General features: G+C 40.0%; 1 protein-coding gene across 3 annotated transcripts in view; it reads left to right on the forward strand.

The window, feature by feature from the left end:
- Nucleotides 1-25,218, forward strand: part of TRAF5 (TNF receptor associated factor 5) — a 39,909-nt gene extending 14,691 nt beyond the window's left edge. For all 3 annotated transcript variants that reach the window (XM_060754326.2, XM_060754327.2, XM_060754328.2), the window contains 10 exons: nt 2,701-2,928; nt 7,286-7,343; nt 8,240-8,341; nt 9,075-9,239; nt 11,475-11,552; nt 12,664-12,738; nt 13,715-13,807; nt 17,126-17,266; nt 19,444-19,612; nt 21,418-25,218. In XM_060754326.2, the coding sequence (XP_060610309.2) occupies nt 2,711-2,928; nt 7,286-7,343; nt 8,240-8,341; nt 9,075-9,239; nt 11,475-11,552; nt 12,664-12,738; nt 13,715-13,807; nt 17,126-17,266; nt 19,444-19,612; nt 21,418-21,995 (1,677 nt within the window). In that variant the 5' untranslated portion in view covers nt 2,701-2,710 and the 3' untranslated portion in view covers nt 21,996-25,218. The remainder of the gene's footprint in view (nt 1-2,700; nt 2,929-7,285; nt 7,344-8,239; nt 8,342-9,074; nt 9,240-11,474; nt 11,553-12,663; nt 12,739-13,714; nt 13,808-17,125; nt 17,267-19,443; nt 19,613-21,417) is intronic.
- The last annotated feature ends 235 nt before the right edge of the window (nt 25,219-25,453 follow it).

Here is a 25,453-nt window from a genome sequence, read left to right on the forward strand (position 1 = left end):
GATATCTACATACTCATTAGATAGCATTCTGAGAAAATATGTCAGTTAAAACAATACTTAGAAACCTTTCCTTAATCTACTCTAAAATCTGGACAGTAAATAAAGAGCTATACTCAAAAACGGGAATTCCAGAGAGGAAACAATTAAGGCCAGCTAATACTTCCCAACAAAGGATTTCCCCCCCCCCCAAGCAGGAAGCAGCCAGGCTTTGAAGCTGCAAGGCCATTCAAAGCCAAACAAGGTGGCCAATTGCAACATTCACATTTGTCTCAAACAGACACGAGTTCTTTCTCCCACCCTGGTCATTCCACAGATATATAAACCTCACTTGACTAGTTTCCAACAGATCTCACAACCTCAGAGGTGCCTGCCATAGAGGTGGGTGAAATGCCAGGAGAGCATGCTTCTGGAACAGGGCCATACAGCCTGGTAAACTCACAGCAACCCACTTTCCGTAGAGGGATATTCAGTTTTTCCATCCCTCTAACATTCATTTTTAAAATAGAAAAGATGCAAGAAATTCTTGCAACATATCGTTTAACTAAATAGCCCAATTTTTCAACTTTCATGGAAGATAGAATTACCATATTCATCATAAATTGTCCCGTGATATATGCTGCTCTTTCTCAGTAGCCAAAGCCGCATTTTCATTGGAAATCTGTAGTAAAAATGTTACGTTGGAAGCATTAACAAACACTGCACTTAAAATTGTAAGCAGCAATAGTATTTATTAGATATTCAGATATATTTCTTCATGCTTGTGCATGTGGAGTGATGACCATTTCTTCTAAAACCACTTACCAAATTTTTATATTCATATTTTTATTAAGTCCTATCAGATGTCTGTGAAGATAAAAACTCCTGATCCTAGGTTACTTTAAAGAAGGAGAAGCTAACTGTGGCCTTTCAGAAACCTTAAACTACCATTCACAGGATCGCATGGATTACTATACTTCTTTTATATAGGGCTGTCACAACCTCTGAGGATGCCTGCCATAGATGCAGGAAAAACGTCAGGAGAGAATGCTTCTGGATCATGGCCATACAGCCCAAAAAAACTTACAACGAGCCAGTTATTCTGACCATGAAAGCCTTTCCAATATATTGTTTGTATTGCTTTGGACATGTTGTGAGTCTCCTGGAATGCTAGCTTAGAGAAAATGAGAAAATTAAATATGCAAATAAATGATCCGCTGGTATTGATAACATTGGCAATATAGTTCAATTTATATCTGGACAAGGATTGATGGGAGTGGAAGTCCAACAATATCTAGAGCTCTGTTTCTTAAAATGTGAGTCCTGGCCCATTAGCTCAATTTTGGAGTCACAAAAAATTGGCAACAATAAAGGATTTCTGAACGCCACATTAATCTGTTAGCAACAACGTGCTGTGTTTACAGTGTACTTGGCAGAAAATGCATCACCTTTATTCCACAAAAGGGAAAATCAGCCTGTTTAGCAAACCTTGCAAATTCTGATTTATTTTTAGTAAATGTTTGATGTTATGCCTCTTTTATAAACCTATATATCTGGTTTATTGTAAAACTTGCTTGGTAGGAAAGGGGTTGTGAATGGAAAAAGTTCAAGAAGCCCTGATCTAGAGACTTAAAATTGCATACCCCACTCCTTGAACCTTTGTTGATAGTAGGATTGGATAATACTGTCAGCAGCCCTGTTGCCTATAATTGAGGCAGATAACCATTACTGTTTGGTGGATGGAGGAAGAAGAGTATTTACAGTGGCCTGGGAGCATTATTCATTTAAAGCAGAGTTGGGAATCAGGTAAATTTCCAGTCTCATCATCCCACCCTCCCCAATTATGCTGGGTAGGATTGCTGGGAGTTGCAGTCCAACAACATCTGGAGGGCTGGAGCCACAGCACTGCCAAAGTATTAAAAACATAACTGTAAATAAGTCTATAAACCCACATAGGTGTAGCTCATGAATCACATCCGTATTTTCCTCCATATAGTCTCTTGATTATAGTTATATATGAGCAGGTTAGGTAAAGGTAAAGTTTTTTCTCCTGACATTAAGTCCAGTTGTGTCTGATTCTGGGGGAGTCCATTTCTAAGCCAAAGAGCCAGCGTTGTCCATAGACACCTCCAAGCTCATGTGGCCAGCATGACTTCATGAAGTGCTGTTACCTTCCCGCCGGAGCAGTACCTATTGAACTACTCATATTTGCATGTTTTCGAACTGCTAGGTTGGCAGAAGCTGGGGCTAACAGTGGGAGCTTATGCCCCTCCCCAGATTCAAACCTGCGATCTTTCGGTCAGCAAGTTCAGTAGCTCAGCGCTTTAACCCCGGCTCCTTTATATATGAGCATGTAGCATTATTCTTTGTAGGTACTGCTGGGACTTGAAAAGTAGTCCCATCCTTCTCTAGAATACGCTCTTTCCAAACTGCAAGCTTTCCAAAATAGCTATAGGTAGGGCTATATATTGTAATAACCAGCAAAGAGAAACAGAATTAATCATTCAGAGGTGTATCTCATGAAGAATAATGGTATTTGCTAACTGTTTGCTGCCTCCACCTGTGCTCTACCTTGTGAATAAAAAAATATTGCATAAGCATTCTGCAAACCGTTGTCACGGAAAAGCAAATCTTTTCTGCCCTAGATGTTTTCAGATAAATGTGTATGGAGATCATACCAGCATACATTCAATACCTTTCTCCTCTTGCTTGCTTTTTATACAGTTCTTTGTCCATGGCCTCGGAAGACCGTGCAGGCCAAGTACCAAATTTCTACATTCGGCAGAACTCTACCAATGCCATTTCTCTAGATTTTGAGCCTGATGCCAGCTATCAGTTTGTGGAAATCTTAGAAGATCGGTACAAATGTACCCATTGCCATCTGGTCCTTCATAATCCTCATCAGACAGGATGTGGGCACAGATTTTGCCAGCGATGCATAACCTCTTTAAGGTAAGAACTGTTTTTCCTTAATATTAAGTTACCAAATCAGTGTTCTCTCCTTTAAAAAAGTTATGTATGATCTGCAAAGGGAAGTGAGTCCAGTACTCTGAAGACATTGTGCAGAACTGAAGCTATGGAGACAATGTCGTAAGGCAGAACAGGGTATAAGGTTGCAGACTGTGCTGGATGGGTAACACTCCCTCTGAAGGCACAGGTTCGCAGTCTGGGGGTGATCCTGGACTCATTGCTGACCCTGGAACATGGCGCGCCTTTGCACAGTTAAAACTTGTGCACTAACTGCACCCATATCTTGACATTACCATGGTAGTCCATGCCTTAGTGACATCCCGTTTGGACTACTTCAAACCTCTCTATGTGGGGCTGCCTTTGAAGATAGTTCGGAAGCTACAACTAGTTCAGAGATTGGCAGCCAGGTTACTAACTGGGGCCCCGTACAGGGAGAGAACCACTCCCATGTTGCAGCAGCTCCTCTGGCTGCCGGTCTGTTTTCGAGCTAAATACAAAGTGCTGGTCGTTACTTATAAAAAAAATTGAAGATACAGTTATGCACTTAGGCGTATGGAAAGGAGGAGGATTAGACCAAGCTTACTGGAACACTGGCTAATTTATTCACATTTTATGGCTGCTATGGTATGTTTTAAATCACAACTGATGTCAGGCACTTTTTTCACATTTTAATCATTTAATTGTTCATGGCACGTGTTTTTCGTGTAATTATATATTATTAGTGTGAATATGTTTATTTAAATATTTGTATACTTATTATTCTAATTTTAATTCTATTTTCTCTTCAGTTATAAGTTTACTGATGTTATTTTGTATTATTTTGATTTCTGTGTATTTGACTATGGCATTGAACGTTTGCCTCTTGTATGTAAACCACTTTGAGTCCCCTCAGGGAGGGAGGGCGGTCTATAAATAAAGTATTTATTGGGTTGTTGTAGGTTTTTTTGGGCTATATGGCCATGTTCTAGAGGCATTTTCTCCTGATGTTTCGCCTGCATCTATGGCAAGCATCCTCAGAGGTAGTGAGGTCTATTGGAACTTGGAAAATGGGTTTATATGTCTGTGGAATGACCAGGGTGGGGCAAAGAACTCTTGTCTGTTGGAGCTAGGTGTGAATGTTTCAACTGACCACCTTGATTAGCATTTGATGGCCTGCCAACACTCATAAAAAATGGAAAAACACAGCAGAAGAGACTTTAAAAGCCAAAAAAATAAAAAATACATTACAACACATGCGCAAAACCACATGTACATATACGCAAACACACATATATACATACACATATACACACACATATACACATATACACAGACTGGGCCACAGCAACGCATGGCAGGGGATAGCTAGTCAAACATAAAATAGTCTCATTGGATTCAGTAGGACAAGTTTACATGTGCTGATATCCTCCATAAGATAAATGGGACTTGAATGTAAGATAGATCAGTCTGGAATATCGGTATGCAAAGGAGCTTGTAGCACCTAAGAAAAAGAAATTGGAAGCATAACCTTGATTAGAGATCAACATCTAAAGAAGTTAATCTCTAAGGCGCTGCCAGATCTCTTTGTACACAGGACATGAACATATGTAACTGTGACTAATTTCTGCCTATTGATCATTCCAAACAGTCACTAGTGTCTCGTTTAAAAGGAGCTGTGCTCAGGTAGTTTCCTTTTCTTAATGTATCCTCTCTGGTAAAAGGAAATTGAAGTCACGGGAAAATATGGGAGAGCTATAAATAGAAAACAGTAGCTTCTGAAACAGCTTGCTATGAATAAGGAAGAGCTATAAAAGCCTTGTCTGTATTTGTGATGGATTCGTGGTTTTCATTTTGGTACTGCTTTTATGACGTGGCAACTGAAGCGGCTGCTCGGTCTTCTTCTTTTCATACAAAAGCTGACTTTCTACTTTTAAACAATATAGCATTGGTATTAAGGGAATATAACTCCACGTTTGTTTGGGCGCAATGTGGTTTAGCATGACACTGTTGTGGAAAAGAAGTGAGGGTGGTTTTTTTTAATGGGTTTTCTGAAAGCATCATTTTGATTCATTTGAAGTATCATTTTTGATATGTAATACTGACCTAGCTGTATTTTCACTTCGAAATTGACATGAAAGTGATTTTCCCAGACGGTAATTTTGTGTGTATTAAACTGGAAGTAAGCTCCTTTCACCTTAGAACAGTGAATAAGACATGCGTGGGACATGTGCTGTTAGTGGATTTTGTGGCGTAATCACGTTTGATCAGCCCACACACTCCTTTGCCAGAGAAAGAAAATATACCACGCAGATGAAAAGTAAAGAACGAATTCATAAATTCAGAACAACATATGTGCAATGTGATCAGTTGCATAAACTCACATAATGTCCTTTTATGAGAGACTTAAAATGATATTTCTCTGTCCATATGGATAAAGTCCTTCAGCAGCTATTTATTTATTTATCATGTCGGAGTGAACCAAACCAGTGTATTGCATTAAAAAACAGACAAACAAACAAACAAACAAAACACAAAATTTGCAGATTTGGTATTCTATTAAATGTCCTTTGACCAGTAGCTGGCCACTTGGAGTGCCTCTGGTGTTGCTGCAAGAAGGTCCTCCATTGTGCATGTGGCAGTGCTCAGGTTGCATTGCAGTAGGTGGTCTGTGGTTTGCTCTTCTCCACACTCGCATGTCGTGGATTCCACTTTGTAGCCCCATTTCTTAAGATTGGGCCTGCATCTCGTGGTACCAGAGCACAGTCTGTTCAGCACCTTCCGAGTTGCCCAGCTTTCCGTGTGCCCACGAGGGAGTCTCTCATTTGGTATCAACCATTGATTGAGATTCTGGGTTTGAGCCTGCCACTTTTGGACTCTCGCTTGCTGAGGTGTTCCAGCGAGTGTCTCTGTAGATCTTAGAAAACTATTTCTTGATTTATGTCATTGGCAGCTCATGAAGCGAGAGTATACTCCAAACTCTCTGCTTCTCTCTTTAAAACTGTATCTCTCTGCACCTGCATAGCTCAAGCCTGAACAAAAATGTAACCATCTAAAAGTCCCAGGCTCAGCCTGCTCCTGGGTATTGCCCGACAAATCAGCTCCATGCAACTGTCTCCCTGCACTTGCATAGCTCAAGCCTGAACAAAAATGTAACTATCCAAAAGTTCCAGGCTCAGCCTGCTCCTGGGTATTGCCCGACCAATCAGCTCCATGCATCTTATTTTACAGTTGACACACACATATTAACTGATTCCTTGCATGCTCCAACAGATTTTAAGATGTGCATTGACAATAAGGAAAGTAAAAATAGAAGAAGTAGTCCTTTAGGAATCAATTGTTTGCTTCTCTCATTTTAAGCTATGCAGTGTGAGATTTAGAAATGAGCATGCTAAGAGATTCAGTTGTTTCCTTTCTTTTAAATAGGAGTTTTTCCTGTGTTGTCTTAATTTATGTGGAAGTTATAACGTATGAATAGTACAGGCAGTCACCCAGTTACAAGCATTTGACTTACAAACGATTCCTAGTTGAGAACGGAGGTGAGACAATAGGAAGTGACAGGAATCAACTCCTTGGAAGGGAAATTCAGAGCTGGAAGTGTTATCACGGAGGAAAGCTGTCATAACTGAAGTTTTCTCACAAATCCTTGTTTCCACAACAAGCCAATTTTTTCAAAATCCAATTATCACAGTGACAGAAAGTAAGGTGAAATTTTCTGAACAGGGTCACAGACAGCAAAACAAAACCACAGGTTTGTTAACCCTTCTCTATGCTATCCAAAGCGAATATATAGGCAAAAGTAAAGGTTTCCCCTGAAGTTAAGTCTAGTCATGTCTGACTTGAGGAGGGGGGCTCATCTCCATTTCTAAGCCAAAAAGCCGGCATTGTTCGTAGACACCTACAAGGTCATGTGGCCAGCATGACTGCATGGAGCATCGTTACCTTCCCACAGAAGTGATACCTATTTATCTACTCACATTTGCATGTTTTTGAACTGCTAGGTTGGCAGAAGCTGAGCCTAACACTGGGAGCTCACCCCGTTCCCCAGATTCAAATCGCCAGCCTTTCCTCATGCAATTTCCTTCTATTTTCTCTGATTGAGAACATAACACAAGGATTTGTATTAAAAATGTTGCTATCATAACAAACTAAATCTGAGGTGAATTAAAATCGGTAAGGTTGGGATATTCTGTGTCAAGGAAGTTGTACAATTATCAACATTGTAATGCAATGTCCCAGTGACTTGGGGTATTTACTTTTTAATTATTCTGTCAAGATTCAAGCTGGAAGTTTGAATATTACATGGGTGTGAACTAAAGGTTAATTGCCAAATACAAACTATATTTTTCTTTGTTTCTTTAAGAGAACTGAATGTCATACCCACCTGTCCAATAGACAAAGAAATAATAAAATCTCATGAGGTAAGTAAATAAACTCTGTTTATTTATCTTTGGGGACATTACATTGGAATGTAGGTGAAGTTCACTAGAGGTTTGCAGGACCCAAACATGATTTAAATCTGAATTGAAATAATTCCCTACTTGCAAAATAATTCCCTACTCTCAGTGTAAAGAAAAGTATTGCAAATAGTTTTTACAAGTACAATATGGAGGAAGGTCACGTAAGATTTCTCTTCACTCTTTTTTCTCTTCCCCCACTGCAGCTACCAAAAATATATTGCCATTTTGTGTTCTAGATAAATGAATCAGTCCCCTAACAGAAGCTTTTTTTTATTTCATTGTTTTTGAAAAATCCAAAGCCTTTTGAGTCCTAGCTGTGGGAGAAAAGCGGGAGAAAAATAAATAAAAATATTTATTATTATTATTATTATTATTATTATTATTATTATTATTATTAGAAACACTACAAGATGAATTCACAGCAGACCAGATCACTCTGCTGGCTGTTGCATTGGATCACACATTGGACACTTCCCAAGTGTCTAGGATTGTATGATGCATTGGCGAATAATGCGTGCAGGTCCCAGTAAGGTGGCCTTTTGCAGCTGGCAGATGGTAATCTTGTCAGTGCCGATTGTGTTTAAGTGCAGGCCAAGGTCTTTAGGCACTGCACCCAGTGTGCCGATCACCACTGGGACCACCTTTACTGTCTGCTGCTGCTGCTTCTCCTCCTCTTCCTCTTCCTCCCCCCCTCCTCCTCCTCCTCCTCATTATTATTATTATTATGGGACTTTCCTTCCCAAAATCCCTTCCCAAAGTTGAGAATTAACATTTCTAAGATCTGAAAACATGGTGCTGATTTTTTTCCCCTTATCCTTGTGTGTATTGTGAAACCGAATTTTATACTTTGTATTCAGGTTTTCAAAGACAATTGCTGCAAAAGGGAAGTTCTCAATTTGCAAGTATACTGCAGGAATTCACCAGCTTGCAATGCAAAAACGACTCTGGGGCGATACCAGGTTTGCATTCCTGTATTCTTATGTTGTTGTTGTATGTCTTTTCACAATCAAAGTAACAAAAGTGTTCTTTCTAACACAAGCATGGGCAAACTTCGGCCCTCCATGTGTTTGGGAGTTGACATCCAAAATACCTGCAGTGGCCAAGTTTGTCCATGCCTGTTCTGACATCATACTTCTACCATTATGCATGCAGTTTGATCTCGCAAAGGATCAAACTGCATGCAAATAAAGAAATACATATTCTTAAAGAAGCTTTTAAGTCCTATTTGTTTGGAGTAAGAGTTGTGTCTGTGGAGACAGTAAGTGTTGCACCAAATCAGTGCATCCACTCATAATGGAGAAGAGAGATCAACATAATATGGAGGATAAACAAGTTGCTAACTGTAGCCTTTCAGTTCCCATCAACCTTATTTAGCTAGCACTTTTTGTGGTCACACAGTTGTCCACTCATGCTGTAGACCAGGAATGGGCAAATTTTAGCCTTCCAGGTGTTTTGGACTTCAACTTCCATAATTCGGCTGTTAGGAATTATGAGAATTGAAGGCCAAAACACCTGGAGGGCTGAAGTTTGCCCATGACTGCTATAGACCATGGTTCTTAGAGAAGCATCTAACTTCCTATGACACTTGCACCAAATATTCTCAAATGCATCAAGTCCTTTAGGTGCTTCAGTCCATATTGCGGTGATAGTTACAACACGGGTGGTACATGTAATGCATTACTCCATTTACAGGATCATCTACAGCAGTGTTTATTTGAAAGCATACAATGCATTAATGAAGGATGTTGTGAAAAAGTTCTTCAGAAGGATCTGAAAGAACACCTAAGATTGCACTGTAACTTTCGAAAGGAACTCTGCCGGTACTGTCATCAGCCTGTGATTTCAATTAATTTAAAGGTAAGATTGTAATAAAAAATATCTTAACTACGTGTAACTTCTTTTGTTTCCTAATCATAAAATATTATGTGAATCAAACTGAGATTGTGTCTCCATCACAGTTGTGATAATCAAACAGGGTGATGCTATTGGAAATACTAGGTTCATAGCCATGATTTAGGGAGCCCTCGGTGGGTTATACCACTGAGCTGCTGAACTTGCTGATTGAAAGGTCAGCGGTTCGAATCCAGGGAGCGGGGTGAGCTCCTTCTGTTAGCCCCAGCTTCTGCCAGCGTAGCAGTTTAGAAACATATAAATGTGAGTAGATCAATAGGTACTGCTGTGGCGGGAAGGTTACGGCACTCCATGCAGTCATGCTGGCCACATGACCTATGTGCTGTCTACTGACATCGCTGGCTCTTCGGCTTAGAAATGGAGATGAGCACCACCCCACAGAGTCGGACACGACTAGACTTAATGTCAAGGGGAAACCTTTACCTTCACTTTTAGCCATGATTTTAGGATATAATTAAAAACCAGCCTTATAAAAAGCTAGGCAAAAGCTAGTGTTTGCTGGATTGGGCACTTGGTGAGACCCAGAAGTTAATAAATGGTTATCAAATTAGAGATCCCTCATTTGAACTTCAGAGACTCTAAAAATGCTGTGTACAGAATTATATGTTGTCTGCAATGTTATTTCTCCTTCACTGCCACCCAGTCCCATCCAATCCAAGCTCGGAAAAGATATAGCTTGGGAGGGAAACATTCCTACGTTGCACTGGATATCCAAGAAGGTTTGGAAACAGCAAATAAGAAATAGAGATTTTGCAGCTTCTGTGTATCAATCCAAAAAAAATCTAGAAATGATTGCCAATTGAAGGTACCTTTTCAGCTCATTCATAGGCCAGTCTGGTTTTTGTCTTTTCATATTTCCAAGTGTAGATTACTTCTGTATTTTAAAGCACAAGACAGAGGGGTTAGATGTAAGTGGGTAAATGGCAAAAGACTGTAACATGCCACCAATTAGAAATGCTTGGATCGTAGAAGGGAGTTTGAAACCAAACATTGCTGTAAGTCAACTTCCAGTTTGGGGGGGGGGGGGGGGATAATCATGTTAATTTATATCATGGGGGTATGTCAGGTGAGAGATGAAACACAGCTCAGAGATTCTCAAGAGCAGAAATGTTACCTGAAAAGTAAAACATGTTTTGCCCATGTCTAGGAGGTCCAAGAACTACAAAAGTGTCCTTGATGGTCCTTGAACCACACTTTATCAACCCTAGTGTGAATCATATAAACTATTAGGAATTTCAGTTCTCTGAATGGTTATCCTTAGTAAAGGTAAAGGTTTCCCTTTGACATTAAGTCTAGTCATGTCCAACTTTGGGGGGTGGTGCTCATCTCCATTTCTCAGCTGAAGAGCCAGCATTGTCTGTAGACGTCTCCAAGGTCATGTGGCTGGCATGATTGCATGGAGTGCCATTACCGAAGCTGTACCTATTGATCTATTCACATTTGGCATGATTTTGAACTGTTAGGTTGGCAGAAGCTGGGGCTAACAGCAGAAGCTCACCCCTCTCCTCAGGTTTGAACTGCTGACCTTTCAGTCAGTAGGTTCAGCAGCTCAGCAGTTTAACCCGCTGCTCCACCGAGAGCTCTTATCCTTACGTAGCCAAAATAGCATTGTCCACAAACAATAAACAGGTAGTAGGAGAAACCCAATAATGAGAAATTACAGGTGGAATGAGACCAAAATTACTTACTGAGGATAAGCAAGCTAATTGACATGAGATGCCTACTGTTTAGAGTTGTGTGGGAACAAAAATCAAAGGGAGTTACAATGCAATATCTTGAAAGAAGGTATGTGTTATTGGCTGAGACAATGAACAAAGACACTCCACACTGTAACATAATAATAATAATAATAATAATAATAACAACAACAACAACTACTACTACTACTACTACTACTACTACAGTATTTGTACCCTGCCACCATCTCCTCAGGGTGGCTAACAAAGCATTCAAGATGCCACTCATAAAATAGAATTACATTCTGTTGAAGGTCCTCATTGTTATATTAAAATGGTCCAATCCACCTATGAATTTATGCTTTCTCGCCACTGTGCACTCCTGCTTGTTTCAGAAGACTCTTGTTAATATGAGCTTTCTCCTTTTGCTTTTAAATGAGCATTGTTAAAGACTGCTACATCTTTTTGTTACCCTTGAATAATTGATTCAGCAATTTATTTTCAGACCCACGAGAGAACAGATTGTCCTGAGTATCCATTGATTTGTCCCCATGGTTGCACACAAACAATTCTGATGAAAGAGGTACAAGATTATTTTTCACTCATTATAACCAGATGAATTATCAATTGTTGTGGGGAAAAGCTGTGTTAGTAATTATGTGAAGTTACCATCTATTTGAGCTCTAAGTGGAATCAGTCAATCCAGTGAAACAAACTTTGGATTATGATTGAATAGGCTGAGGTTCCTTTATCTTTTTGGATTGGTTAGCACTTTGGAAAATTTGGAGTGGGATAATGAGTATTGTCATAAACTGGGTGCCATGATGGAACTTGAGTCTATTCAGTTGCAAATGAGTCCCATGATGGACACAACCTACAATTCAAATGGGGAGACTAAGCAATGATCTAGAATCAGAGTACAAGGCAGAAGTGACTTAGGAGCACCAGGAGACAGAACCACACTGTTGAAGTTTTCTGTTCCCCACAACTCTCTTTTCCACTCACCATACTGGCGTACTCTTAGTCACCCTCTATCCTTCATATCCCCAAACACTAGACTTAGGAATCAAACAGAGAGTAGCTATCAAACACACCTTTTAATCCCCCCCCCCTTTTTTGGGGGGGTCTGCATTTTAAGGATCTGGAGCAACTTCTAGCTGTTAGTCCAGCCAGCACATTGCAAAGTAAAATGACTGGTCTATAACTGATCACTAAACTAATCACTAACTGATCCATAAGAACCCTTTAGGCAAGGTATGGGCAAACTTGGGCCCTCCAGGTGTTTTGGACTTCAACTCCCACAATTCCTTTTGGCTTTTAGGAATGCCTACTTTAAGCACACACAGATACCAAAATCAGTTTAAATTAAAGTAAAATTGTGCCTGGCTTTGTAACAAGGGTTGTACTTTGTTGTTGCCAAAGATACTTCAAAATTATTTCAATTGGGAGGTGCTGGAGAATTCGGCAAGCACCAAACAAAGTGTCCATAGGTATATGGAAAGTAAGAATTCATGGGGAGCAGACTTACTTAAGGGTTATATATATATATTACTTAAGGGTTATATATATATATATATATCCCCTTCTCAGTTTAGAATCTGCTGAGTACTTTGTAATGTTTCATGTTGTAGGATAATTAAGATCATTATTCTTCCTCCAAGTTTAATTGATGCATTACTTGTCAATATTCTCAGGTAGAAGAACATATTCTGGTGTGTCCTGAAGTGGAAATTGACTGTCCGTATAAACAATATGGATGTCCTACAAAGGTATTGTATCACACAGCAAAGACACTAATAGAAACCAGCACATCAAAATGTCTTTTATGTTCTGCTTTGTCTGGTGTAACAATAAATATAACATTATTTGTTTGTTTCATTTCCAATACATCACACTTGCTATGCGAACATTGATTTTCCATGTAAGGAGTATGGCTATCCATGCTCCTTATGGAGTATGGATAGCCATACTCTTCACTGCCCTATGTCCATCCCAGGATCTGTTCCCAGATTATCTGATTTAAACTGTATTATGTGAGTCGCCACTGCCAGATAATGTGGGGGTAAGAAACTAATTTGGAATCAGATACTGGGACACAGGGACAGTGTGGAAGGGGCCAAAAGATACTGTATTGCAAGCCAAACAAAAAACTGAAACCAGCGCACAAGTATCTTTCCAATCCTGTCTTCTCTGGCTGGGTTTAACAATATTACATATTCATCTGTGGTGGCACAGTGGGTTAAACCCTTGTGCCGGCAGGACTGAAGACCAACAGGTCGGAGGTTCGAATCCGGGGGGAGCGTGGATGAGCTCCCTCTGTCAGCTCCCACTCGCCATTTGGGGACATGAGAGAAGCCTCCCACAAGGATGGTAAAACATCAAAACATCTGGGGATCCCCTGGGCAACGTCCTTGCAGATGGCCAATTCTCTCACACCAGAAGCAACTTGCAGTTTCTCAAGTCGCTCCTGACACACATACAAAAAAAATCTGTTTTGTTTAGAAAGGATCAACCTTACCCCTTATGGAAACTGATTGAAAAAATGTCTATAAACAGTATGGACTTTCTGCAAAAGTATTGTATTCCACAGCAAATGAAGTCCAAATTCCACACACCTAAATATTATTTTTTGTCGTCTGTGTTCTAAAGTGCTCTTTTTTAAAAAATATAACAACATAATTAATCTGTTTGGTTTATCATGGATTAAGCTTGCTTGGTTTTCATTTATTTGTATTTTCCTTTTAGATTAAAAGAGGAAAGATTTTAGAACATGAGAATATCTACTTGAGAGAACATATGTTACAAATACTGGATAGGAACTCAAAGCTCGAAAATCAGGTACAGCGCCATATGCATGGCCATTCCTTCTAAAGTCAAGGTCTGATTCCCCCATTTATTTATTTATCATGTCAGAAGTGAATTGAGGGACAGTTGTAATGTATTTAAAAACACAAAGTTAAAAACTTGGCATTATACTAAATGTCCTTTGACCAGTAGGAGTGCCTCTGGTGTTGCTAACAGAAGATCTGCCATTGTGCACGTGGCAGAGATCAGACTGCATTGTAGTAGGTGGTCTGTGGTTTGCTCTTCTCCACACTCGCATGTTGTGGACTCCACTTTGTAGCCCCATTTCTTAAGGTTGGCTCTGCATCTTGTGGTGCCAGAGCGCAGTTTGTTCAGCACCTTCCAAGTCGCCCAGTCTTCTATGTGCCCAGGAGGAAGTCTCTCATTCACTGTCAGCCATGGATTGAGGCCCCGGGTTTTAGCCTGCCACTTTTGGACTCTGGTTTGCTGAGGTGTTCCTGCTAGTATCTCTGTAGATCTTAGGAAGCTATTTCTTGATTTAAGGCATTTGTGTGCTGGCTGGTATCTAAACAGAGGATGGACCAGAGATGTCAATGCCTTGATACTTTCATTATTGGTTGCTACCCAGCAGATGTCAGATGGTGCAGTACTGGCTAAACAGTGTGATTTCTCCAGTGGTGTGAGGCATAGACATCCTGTGATAATGCGGCATATTTCATTAAGAGCCACATCCACTGTTTTAATGTGGTGAGATGTGTTCCACACTGGGCATGCGTATCCAGCAGCCCTTGATTCCCCCAATATGCAGTATTTGATCTACAATCTGTGGTTCCCAAGGTTTTTTTTTTTTTTTTTTTTTTTTTTTGGTTTTTTTTTACCAGAGACCATTTGACTAGGGACAACTTGACCAGGAACCACTCTAGTACCAAAAGTGTTACAAATCAGTTTTTGGTCAACTTTAGATTGGATTTGGTTATTTGGGCCGCTGATGCAGAAAATTGCATTGGACCACATCAGCTCTAGTTTCTGATACAGAATATATGCCATCCATTAGTCGCCATCTGCTCATCCACAGAAAGCCATATTTAATAATCTAGAGCTGATGTGGTAGTAGTAATCTTTTGTGGGTAGTCAGCCTCTCCCCTCCCAACATCCCAGTTGCCTCGGCACTATAAAAAGATTTCACGAGATCAGTTGCAATTTTTCGTTCTTGCAAATCACTGTTGGTCCACGGATCCCAGGTTGGGAACCACTGCCCGTTGGAAACTAAGCAAGTGGGGTTTATATATCGGTGGGTTGCCCAGGGTGGGCTCACAACCTCTAGGGATTCCTGCCATAAATGTGGGCAAAACACCAGGAGAGAATGCTTCTGGAACATGGCCATACAGCCTGGAAAACTCACAGCAACCCAGTGATTCCAGCCATGAAAGTCTTCGACAACACATGACAATTATTATTTCTCGTTTGGTTTTTCACACTCTCCTGCAATGGGATAGTGATTGGTAGACATATAACTTTTAAAACCACAATGTCATTAGTGCTGATAGTCTTCAATATACCAGGAATGGACGATGTGTGGGCAGTGAAATACATAGAGCCTACAGCCCCAAATAATGGGCCAAAAGCCTCAATTCCTGGAGGGAAATCTACCAAGATTATCATCAAAATGCCACAAACCTCCTTCATACCAAAACTGAAAAGGGCTATTCTTCAGCCGAAATCAGAAGTGTACTAGTGATTTCAATTCCTCATAAAATGCAAAGATGTGGAGGGAGTCAATTATGTATGTGCATATACATGTGTGTGTATATATATATAGTAAAATAATAATAATAAGCTTTATTTATATCCTGCTCCCTCACCCCAAAGGGACCAGAGAGAGTATAATATCTATTTATCATATTTAGAATATCTACACCCCACTTTTTTCTCTTGACTGAGACACAAAGCAGCTCACAGCATTACAAAAGAATACTGCCATTCCAAAAGATATAAATAATGTAACAGAATTAAACACACATCGATTAAAATTACTTAACACATTAAAAAAAACAGTTAAAATAACCAAATACTCTGCAACATCCCCCCTAACTCACTCTTTGAAAAAAGAACTCAGTTTTGGGCAAAAAGTATTGTCTTCTCAAGATACCATCACCTTTTTAATCCTCCATAGTATTCAGAACTCTATTTAACCACATCCTGAAAAGGGGCTGTATTTTATTGTTTGTTACATTAATTTTTCGTGATATGAATTGTATGCAGCATGGATCAGACGATATTTTTAAAATAATATCTCATGCAGTGTAATTTTCCAGGATGTGGTTAAAAACAGAGAATTATTTGGTCTTTGTTGGGTGACTAGACCTGCCTGATGTTTATCAGGGTGGGCCCCACATTATGCAGGGTGGATCAGATGTGACTGTATGAATGGAAGTACCTTTCTAGTTTCTGCTTTGCTGGTCCAACTCTTTAACTACTGTATATTCTAGAGTGGAACCATTTTGTCTAGTGTGGGATAAGCCACCATGTTTGTGATATTTCAGTAATAGAAACAAGTCTTTCATTGTGTTGTTGAAGGCCAGAATCATTGGATTGCTGTAAGTTTTCCAGGCTGTATGGCCATGTTCCAGAAGTATTGTTTCCTGATGTTTCACCCACATCTATGACAAACCTCCATAGAGGTTGTGAGGTCTGTTGAGAACTAGGCAAGTGAGGTTTATATATTTGTGGAATGTCCAGGATGGGAGAAAGAATTCTGGTCTGCTTGAGACAAGTGTGAATGTTGCATTTGGCTACCTTAATTAGCAAACACAGCATCCAAACACAAATCAAGGAACATGAAAGGCACTGCAGGCTAATTCAACCTGAGAAGTCAGTCATAGCAGAGCACCAGATGAATCAACGTGGACACAATATATTATTTGAGAACACAGACATGCTGGACCACTCTAACAACTAACATATCAGGAAACAATCAGGGCCAGCTAACACCTCCCAGCATAGGATCCCCCAGGCAGAAATCAGCCAGTCTTTGAAGCTGCAAGGCCATTCAATGCTAATCAAGGTGGTCAACTGCAACATTCACATTTGCCTCAAGCAAACAAGAGTTCTGTCTCCCACCCTGGACATTCCACAGATATATAAACCCCACTTGCCTCAACCTCTGAGGATGCCTGCCATAGATGTGGGCAAAATGTCAGGAGAGAATGCTTCTGGAACATGACCATACAGCCCGGAATACTCACAGCAACCTAGTCTTTCATTATTTCTTTGTTGTTAATGTCTCTTTCATTATTTCTTTGTTTCTAACATCTCTTTTAGTAGTTTTAATTCAGATCTTTCATTTTGTAGATCTCCGAGCTTTATAAAAACCTAGAACATAAAGAGATAAAAATTCAACAGCTGGCAGACATGGTAAAAAAGTGTGAGAAAGAATTCAGGCAGTTTACACAACTATATAGTAAAAATAACAACTTACTGGCAAGCACCCAGGTAAGACACTTTTCCTGCTTTAATTCCTCAGTAGAAACGAAAAGTGATTATCTAAAGCAGGCATGTGCTGTTAGGAATTGTGGGAATTGAAGTCCAAAATACCTGGAGGGCTGAAGTTTGCCTGATCTAAACAAAGCACTGCCTACATTATGTTAATGTAAGAAATTGCCTAACATTATTTAATCTGGGATTTATTTCTATCTGTTGTTAGATATGTTTCTGCAAAGCAGATGCTAGATTTTAGCTGAAGCATTCCAGTAAATCAAAGAAGTAACTCTTTCAAACTCTGGCATTACTGAACATTGTACAGAGATAAAAGATTAATTTTTGCATGTGGCAGGTAAACATATTTATATAGGTCCAGGAGCCTCCAGTGGCGCAATAGGTTTAAACCCTTGTGCTGGCAGGACTGTTGTCTGAAAGGTAGGCAGTTTGAATCTAGGGAGCGTCGACAGGAATGTTGATCAAAAGGCCAGTGGTTCCAATCCGGGGACAGGGTGAGCTCCCATCTGTCAGCTCCAGTTTCCCATATGGGGACATGAGAGAAACCACCCACAGGATGGTAAAACACCCGGGCATCCCCTAGGCAACATCTTTGCAGATCAACCAATTCTCTCAAACCAGAAGCGGCTTGCAGTTTCTCAAGTTGCTCCTGACACCTAAATAAATAAATAAACAAACAAACAAACAAACAGAACTTGGAAATTAAAACTTCATGAGATAGCAGACAAACAAACAAGTTCCTGGTTCAAATATATTGTGACATAAATTTGGATGAGAAAAAGGATGGGAGGAAGGCAATTGTAGCAACTATTTTCATGGCCTTTGAAAAATGCCTGGTATATTTACAATCTGATGCTGTGATCTAGCAGTAATGCAGAAGGCTCCATAAAGTTTCCCTCTGCATGGAATTGAAAATGTGGAGAGAGGTAAGGAAATAACTCAAAGCAGCTGAAAATATCAACTATGAACCAAGGTGTGAATGATATAGTTGCCAGTTCTTTTTTATGCTCATAATGTTTTCAGAAGATTATTTTCTCGTGGGCTGCTCTTATCCCATGAAAACCGATGGGATAACTATGGCAAGTTACCTTAAGTGGCTTGTCTTCTGGCAAAAGGCATGTTGTGTTGAAGTGTGGCTCCAGCAACTCAGCATTCCCTAACCAGGGCATGCAGCCTTCTTTGATTTTACTTCATACTCATGTAATTGTGCTTATAAATCATAAATCCACAAGTTGGTAGCACAATATAGAGATTAATATAATGTCTTGTATTTCAGAACAATTTTTACTAAACTAAATAACAGTGTTAGGTGCACCTTATAACTAGAATAGAATTTCTGTAACTGTCTTATCCAATCAAGTGAAGGTGGCATTTTTATTTTCAGTCTGTGTAGACATTTTGAATAACAAAGCCTAATGGTGCCAAGTGAGCTCTTGAAAACAGATGACAAGCCAGAAACTTGTGATGATTCATGAGCATTCTAATTATAATATCTTGAGAAGAAATTAAATGTTATTCTTAATGTATTCAGTTGTTTAATACAGTGGAATTTTTAAATACTGTGCATATTTGATCCTGTGTTATTGTCCACATATTTGTATATTTTAAATGGTTATGCCGATGCTTTGGGTCCCCTTTGGGGGAGATATAGCGGGGTATAAGTAAAATAATAATTTTAATCATCATCATCACAATCAATGTTGCAATCCCAGGCAACAGCAGAATTGACGAGAACCATCTGGAAAAGCTGACACAATCTGAGGATTTGAGATATGAGATCGAACTGCAAAGACTGGCACAGGCCAGTAAAGGTGGTTCCAGTAGTGATTGGCACACTGGGTGCAGTGCCTAAAGACCTTGGCCAACACTTAAAAATAATCAGCGCTGACAAAATTACCATCTGTCAGCTGCAAAAGGCCACCCTACTCGGATCTGTACACATTATTCGCCGATACATCACATAGTCCTAGGCACTTGGGAAGTGTCTGACGTGTGATCCAATACAACCACCTTGTTTGCTGTCTACTAATCTTGTTGTGTATCAAATTTATTATTATTATTATTATTATTTAAGGCTTAATAAATATTTCTGCATCCATCCATTAATTATAATATTTTTTCCCTTTCTATCCTCTTTTTCTTATCTTCTCCTACAATGATCATGTAACCTGAAGACTCTTGCAATTCACATTGATAAATCTGCCTGCCTGGAAACACAAGTAAGACAGTTGGTTCAAATGGCAAATCAGCAACAGAGTAAATTTGACCTAAGGCCACTACTGGAGACTGTTGAGAACATAAAGCACAAAGTTGCTTTTCTGGAATCATATGAACAACGTTTGGGTATGTTTGGATTGTTTTTCTTTTTTGAGTTCTTTGATCTCACATGTCTCTTGGGATCACATTTTGTAGTGGTCAAGCCTCACTCTGACCTCCAAAACCTCCAGCGCCCCATAATAGTTGGTTTTGGAGAAGCAAATTTTAGGGCCAAAACACACTAACTCCCAAAATATTTTTTTCTTCATGTCAGGAGTGACTTGAGAAACTGCAAGTCGCTTCTGGTGTGAGAGAATAGGCTGTCTGCAAAGACATTGCCCAGGGGATGCCTGGATGTGTTATCATCCTGTGGGAGGCTTCTCTCATGTCTCCGCATGGGAAGCTGGAGCTGGCAGATGAGAGCTCACCCAGCTCCTCGGATTTGAACCACTGATTCTCAAAACCAGAAGTCACATGGGAAAATTTCTGGTTGTGCCAGGGTGAGTCACAAGAGTGTTTGGAGCGGCCCTGTCCTCTTAATAGTTGCTTACCACTAGTATAAAAGAAGACATGCGTACTAACTTACAAAAAAAACCCCACCTGAATTCCTACAATTTTGCATATTTTTGCTTGTAACAGCGTCCATTCACCTTGGCCATTCAGCCTCTTGTGGACTAGGAAAACACTACTCCACAAGCTTAACAAACTTTGTGGGTTGTACCTACTTATTCTGCGATTACAGGAGACTTGCTGTATTAATAAATGCTCAAGACACATTTATTACTGCACAGCTAGAAATTGGACTGAAAGAAAATTTCATTGAGGCGTGAATTTCTATTTGGAGAGGCAGTGCCTTCATTTTGCCATGTCGTGTAGCTCACCCCTTAGTGTGGCAGGAAATCTTTATTTCAGTGGTGCTCAACCTGTGGGTCCCCAGATGTTTTGGCCTTCAACTCCCAGAAATCCTAACAGCTGGTAAACTGGCTGGGATTTCTGGGAGTTGTAGGCCAAAACACCTGAGGACCCACAGGTTGAGAGCCACAGCTTTCATTGTTCTTTCCAGTTCTGGTTATGAAAAGAAAAACATCCACTTATTTAATGATTCAATCAAGGTCTGCAGTTATAGTGGAATAATAGCGCTATAGCCGTGTGGTATGATAGAGCCCTGCATTTCATGAAGGTGGTGCAGAGCACATCATCAGCAGGGCAGGGCTCTGGGGTGCACCAATACAGCTGGAAAGGGCTTGTCCAGGCTGTTTTGTTGCCCACCGCAGAAAACATAGCTATGTCTAGGCAGTATAGACATAGCTTCCATGAGTTCCCACGTATATTTCTCCCACCCATGTTATCCCTCCATAAACTGAAACTTTCTTGACTTTATATGGGACCAGGTTGTGGCGCAGCTGGTTGCAGAGTCAGCTGCATTAAAATCACTACTGACCAAAAGGTCATGAGTTCGAAGACAGCCCAGGTCAGAGTAAGCTCCTGACCATTTGTCTAGCTCTCTGTCGACCTTTGCAGCCCGAAAGATAGTTGCATCTGTCAAGTAGGAAATTTAGATACCACTTACATGGGGAGGCTAATTTAACTAATTTACGATGACATAAACCTCTCCAGCAGCGTGCAAAAGAATGAGGAAGTACTCCATTGCTGTCACAAGTGGAAAGTAAAGGGACAGCTCCCCTGGTGGCCGGAATTCAAAACATACCCTCATGAAGCTGAAAAGTTATATACTCTCTGTGTGCCTGTCTATATATGTTGTGGGTCTATGACATTGAATGTTTGCCATGTATATGTGCGTTGTGATCCGTCCTGAGTCCCCTGAGGGGTGAGAAGGGCGGAATATAAATACTGTAAATAAATAAATAAATATATGCATTTTTTTCCTCCAGTTGTCCTGGAAGACTTGTCCAACCAGCATGATATCCACCTGGGTCTCCACAAGGCACAACTGAACAAAAATGAAGAACGGTTTAAGCTTTTGGAAGGGACCAGTTACAATGGGAAACTGATTTGGAAAATTGTCGATTACAAGACGAAGAAGAAAGAGGCCGTGGAGGGCAGTTGCCTCTCCATATTCAGCCAGCCTTTTTATACCAGCCGCTGTGGGTACAGGTTATCTGCCAGGGCTTATCTAAACGGCGATGGTTCAGGAAAGGGTACCCATGTCTCCTTGTACTTTGTCGTGATGAGAGGGGAATTCGATTCCCTCTTACCATGGCCTTTCAGGCAAAAGGTTACACTTATGCTTCTGGACCAAAGCGGGAAGAAAAACCATATTGTCGAAACATTTAAAGCTGACCCGAACAGCAGCAGCTTCAAAAGGCCAGAAGGAGAAATGAATGTCGCCTCCGGCTGCCCTCGGTTTGTTCCACACACTCTGCTTGAAAATGCGAAGAGTACCTACATCAAAGATGATACAATCTTCCTGAAAGTGGTGGTGGATTTGAGTGATCTGGAAGAGTTGTGAGAGAACTATTAAGCGTGACAACTGGGCGACTTCACACAAAAGGGGAAAAGCTGCTTTTCAATTTGCTGACATCCTTTTTAATACACATTGATAGTTTTGACAACTGTTTTTGTAGTTTTTTCAAAGCTGCTTTAAGGAATTTGGTTAGGTCTGCAATTAGGCCAATATTAAACAGATGGCAAAACTTGATATTATGACTTCTTTTTACCTGTTTCAAAGTCTTAACTGGGTGAACAAACTCAGGAGCCATATTTTTCACATGATAACCACAGCAAGATATCTTAGAACACAAAAGGAGTCCCACGGATTCCACTCATTTTATCACAAGTATAGAGGTGCTAAGAAGGGTTGTGTGTATTTCATGAAGGCCATGAATGTGAAAGGATGCTGAACTTAGCCTTGGTTATTAATGAGACATCTTTCACATTTGTCATCCACAGTAGCAATATAATCCCCTGCATTGCTAGAACCAAAGTATTCTAGAACAAAAGTATTCAAGAATTTACTGGAGGTTCACGTAAAATGTGCATAAAATTCCACCTTGATCTTGGGAATGTGAAGCTATGGTAGAATAGACCCTTTTTCCTAAACATGATCTAACCATGCCTTGAAAGCAAAGGTGCAAACAGGAAATATCTCTAGATTGTGATTTTAGGATACTTGAGTTGATTTTATTGGGGTCATTCTCCAGCATGTTTATTTGTAAATATTATATCCTCGTTGGTATCACTGTTACAAGCCAAATTCAGAAAAGCTAGACTTGTTTTGATCAAGTGTATCTAACTTTGTCTTGTTCAAAAGTAGAGTAGGTGCATTTTTTTTGTGTATGTCGGGAGCGATTTGAGAAACTGCAAGTCGCTTCTGGTGTGAGAGAATTGGCCGTCTGCAAGGATGTTGCTCAGGGGATGCCCAGATGTTTTACCATCCTGTGGGAGGCTTCTCTCATGTTCCCACATAAGAAGCTGGAGCTGACAGACGAGAGCTCACCCCTTTCCCCAGATTCGAACCAGTCCTGCCAACACAATGGTTTAACCCATTGCACCGCCAGGGGCTTCAGTAGATGCATGAAACTAGTTAAATCATAATGGAGATTGTAAGTGTTGCCTATCAGAAATGCTATTAAAGGACTGTGTTTTCTTCCTGTCATCCCATGCCACAGGTTTTGAAGCTTTTTTTGTTGCTTCACATTTCAGAATTAATGCAGGCCCTGATGCCTGCCTTTATTGTTTTTTTTTCCATTTATTTATTTTTTTAGTTGCATGACCTGAACTTGGGTTCTTCTCTACAGAAATGGATTCTAGCAAGTGATACAGAAAAGCACTTTAAGGAAGTTATTCATTATATCTGGACATATGATTGGATATATTGTTATCCTACAAAGAGCATGGCACCCTAGTGACACAGCAGGTTAAACTACTGAGCTGCTCAGCTTGCTGACAGAAATACGGGGAGTGGGGTGAGCTCCCACTGTCAGCCCCAGCTTCTGCCACCCTAGCAGTTTCGAAAACATGCAAATGTGAGTAGATCAATAGGCAGGAAGGTAATGGTGTTCCATGAAGGCATGCTGGCTACATGACCTTGGAGGTGTCTACGGACAACACTAGCTCTTTAGCTTAGAAATGGAGATAAATACCAACCCCTAGAGTCAGACACAGAGTCAGAGGCTTTTAAGTAGAGTCTCTGGATGGCCATCTGTCGGGGGTGCTTTGAATACCATTTTCCTGCTTCTTGGCAGGGAGTTGGACTGGATGACCCATGAGGTCTCTTCCAACTCTATGATTCTACAAAACATTTTGATAATTGCATTCATTCAAAATGTATGCTGCAATTGAAAAAGCCATGTGGAGTTGTTATTTTTTTCCAGCTAAAAATTAGCAAGAATAGTTGCCACTGTGCAGGCTCAAGGCCATAGGCCTGTTTCCTTATGGCTTTTGCAAGATGAAGAGTGGAGCCAAAAAACGTGAACAAGAGTAATGTGTTGCTGAATTCTCTCTTTTTCTCTCTCCTTGTCATTAATCAATATCCGTGCCTCCGGAGGGTGTTGTGGTAATTTATTGTGTTGATGTCTGGAGCGTTATAAGCATGAAGGGGTGATGCTTGAATAGACATAGCAATAGATTTTTGATGTTGGTTGTGTAGTGGATTTGCATAGGAATTTTGTAAGCATGGTCACCTTGGCCACCTTACAAGCACTGATCTATTCCTATTGTTTAAAAGCATGTTGCAATACTAGAAAGGTTATTAATAGCTTTTCAATGGGTATGAAATCCTTGTCCAAAGTCTCTGCTGAGTACATTGAGAAGCCGATAGAGTGTCATACATTTCATCCCCTTCCTTAGTACTCCAGTCATATTTTCATCTCCCATTCCTTTGTCTTATCTGCTTTATGGCTAGGAGAGCTGTTTATCACAAGGTGTCTTGGAGGTCTTGCATTCATAGCAGCCGATTTGATGGCATATTATAAAACAAGGCAATGTTGGAAGAATAGGATGGGCAAGAATAGAGGTAGTCGCTGCTACTTCTGTTCTTTTGCTTTGAATGCGATTTTTCTGCTTCTTGGCAGGGGGTTGGACTGGATGGCCCACGAGGTCTCTTCCAACTCAATGATTTTATGGGGTTTTATTGGTGATTTCCAAGCTCTAAAATAAGATGGACATTGCAGCAGGCCTAGGCACTCATGTTCTACCGCAGGAGTATCTAGATTGCCAAAAATGTAAAAAAAAAAAAATTGGAAACGAATTTCAGGTTTTTCAAAACAGGATTTTTTTAATATTAAATAGTACAGAGGGAATTTAAGAGGTAAATTACTGCTCTAATTCTCTAGAAGCCATTCGTCTTTCTCCTGACCAGGGATCAAGACCTGCCTGACAATTGTATTGCCTTTATCTGCCATGTATTTAATGATTTTTGTAAAGACAACCTTGTTATTTATTTTAAGAACAAACTTTGTTTTTGTAATGCTGACAACCGTGTTTTTAGGTCAATGTCGTTTTCTAATTCTTTTACTACCCTAGGGGTTTGTAACTCTTTTACTTTTTCTATAGGATGCGATTTGCAATAGATATCCCATTTGTAGACTCTTATTACCTGTGCTTTTTAAAGTTTACATCTCTTTGCACCTGTTTGACATGCTTTTAGATGTATTTATTGTTGTGGAAGATTACCTGGTTTATCTGTTCAACTTTTCAATAAATTTTGACAAGCAATATTGAAAGAGTTCCAAAACAAAAGCCTTGTAGAATTATTCGCTTCTATTAAACTGCTGCCTATTAAATGTTAGATGAAACTACCCAAAGATAAGTAGAACATCAAAAATACGAAAAGGATGTCTATAGTTTGAGCATCAGCTCACAGCAAGCAGAGCGTGAAGTGCCATGTGATGTGGCTGCAAAGAATTTAGAACTTAGGCAAAAATGCAGAGTCCAATCTAAAAAAAACTCAAAAGGGTTGTTTACATT

Source organism: Anolis sagrei, chromosome 1 (assembly GCF_037176765.1).
Source record: "Anolis sagrei isolate rAnoSag1 chromosome 1, rAnoSag1.mat, whole genome shotgun sequence".
Lineage (NCBI taxonomy): Eukaryota > Metazoa > Chordata > Lepidosauria > Squamata > Dactyloidae > Anolis > Anolis sagrei.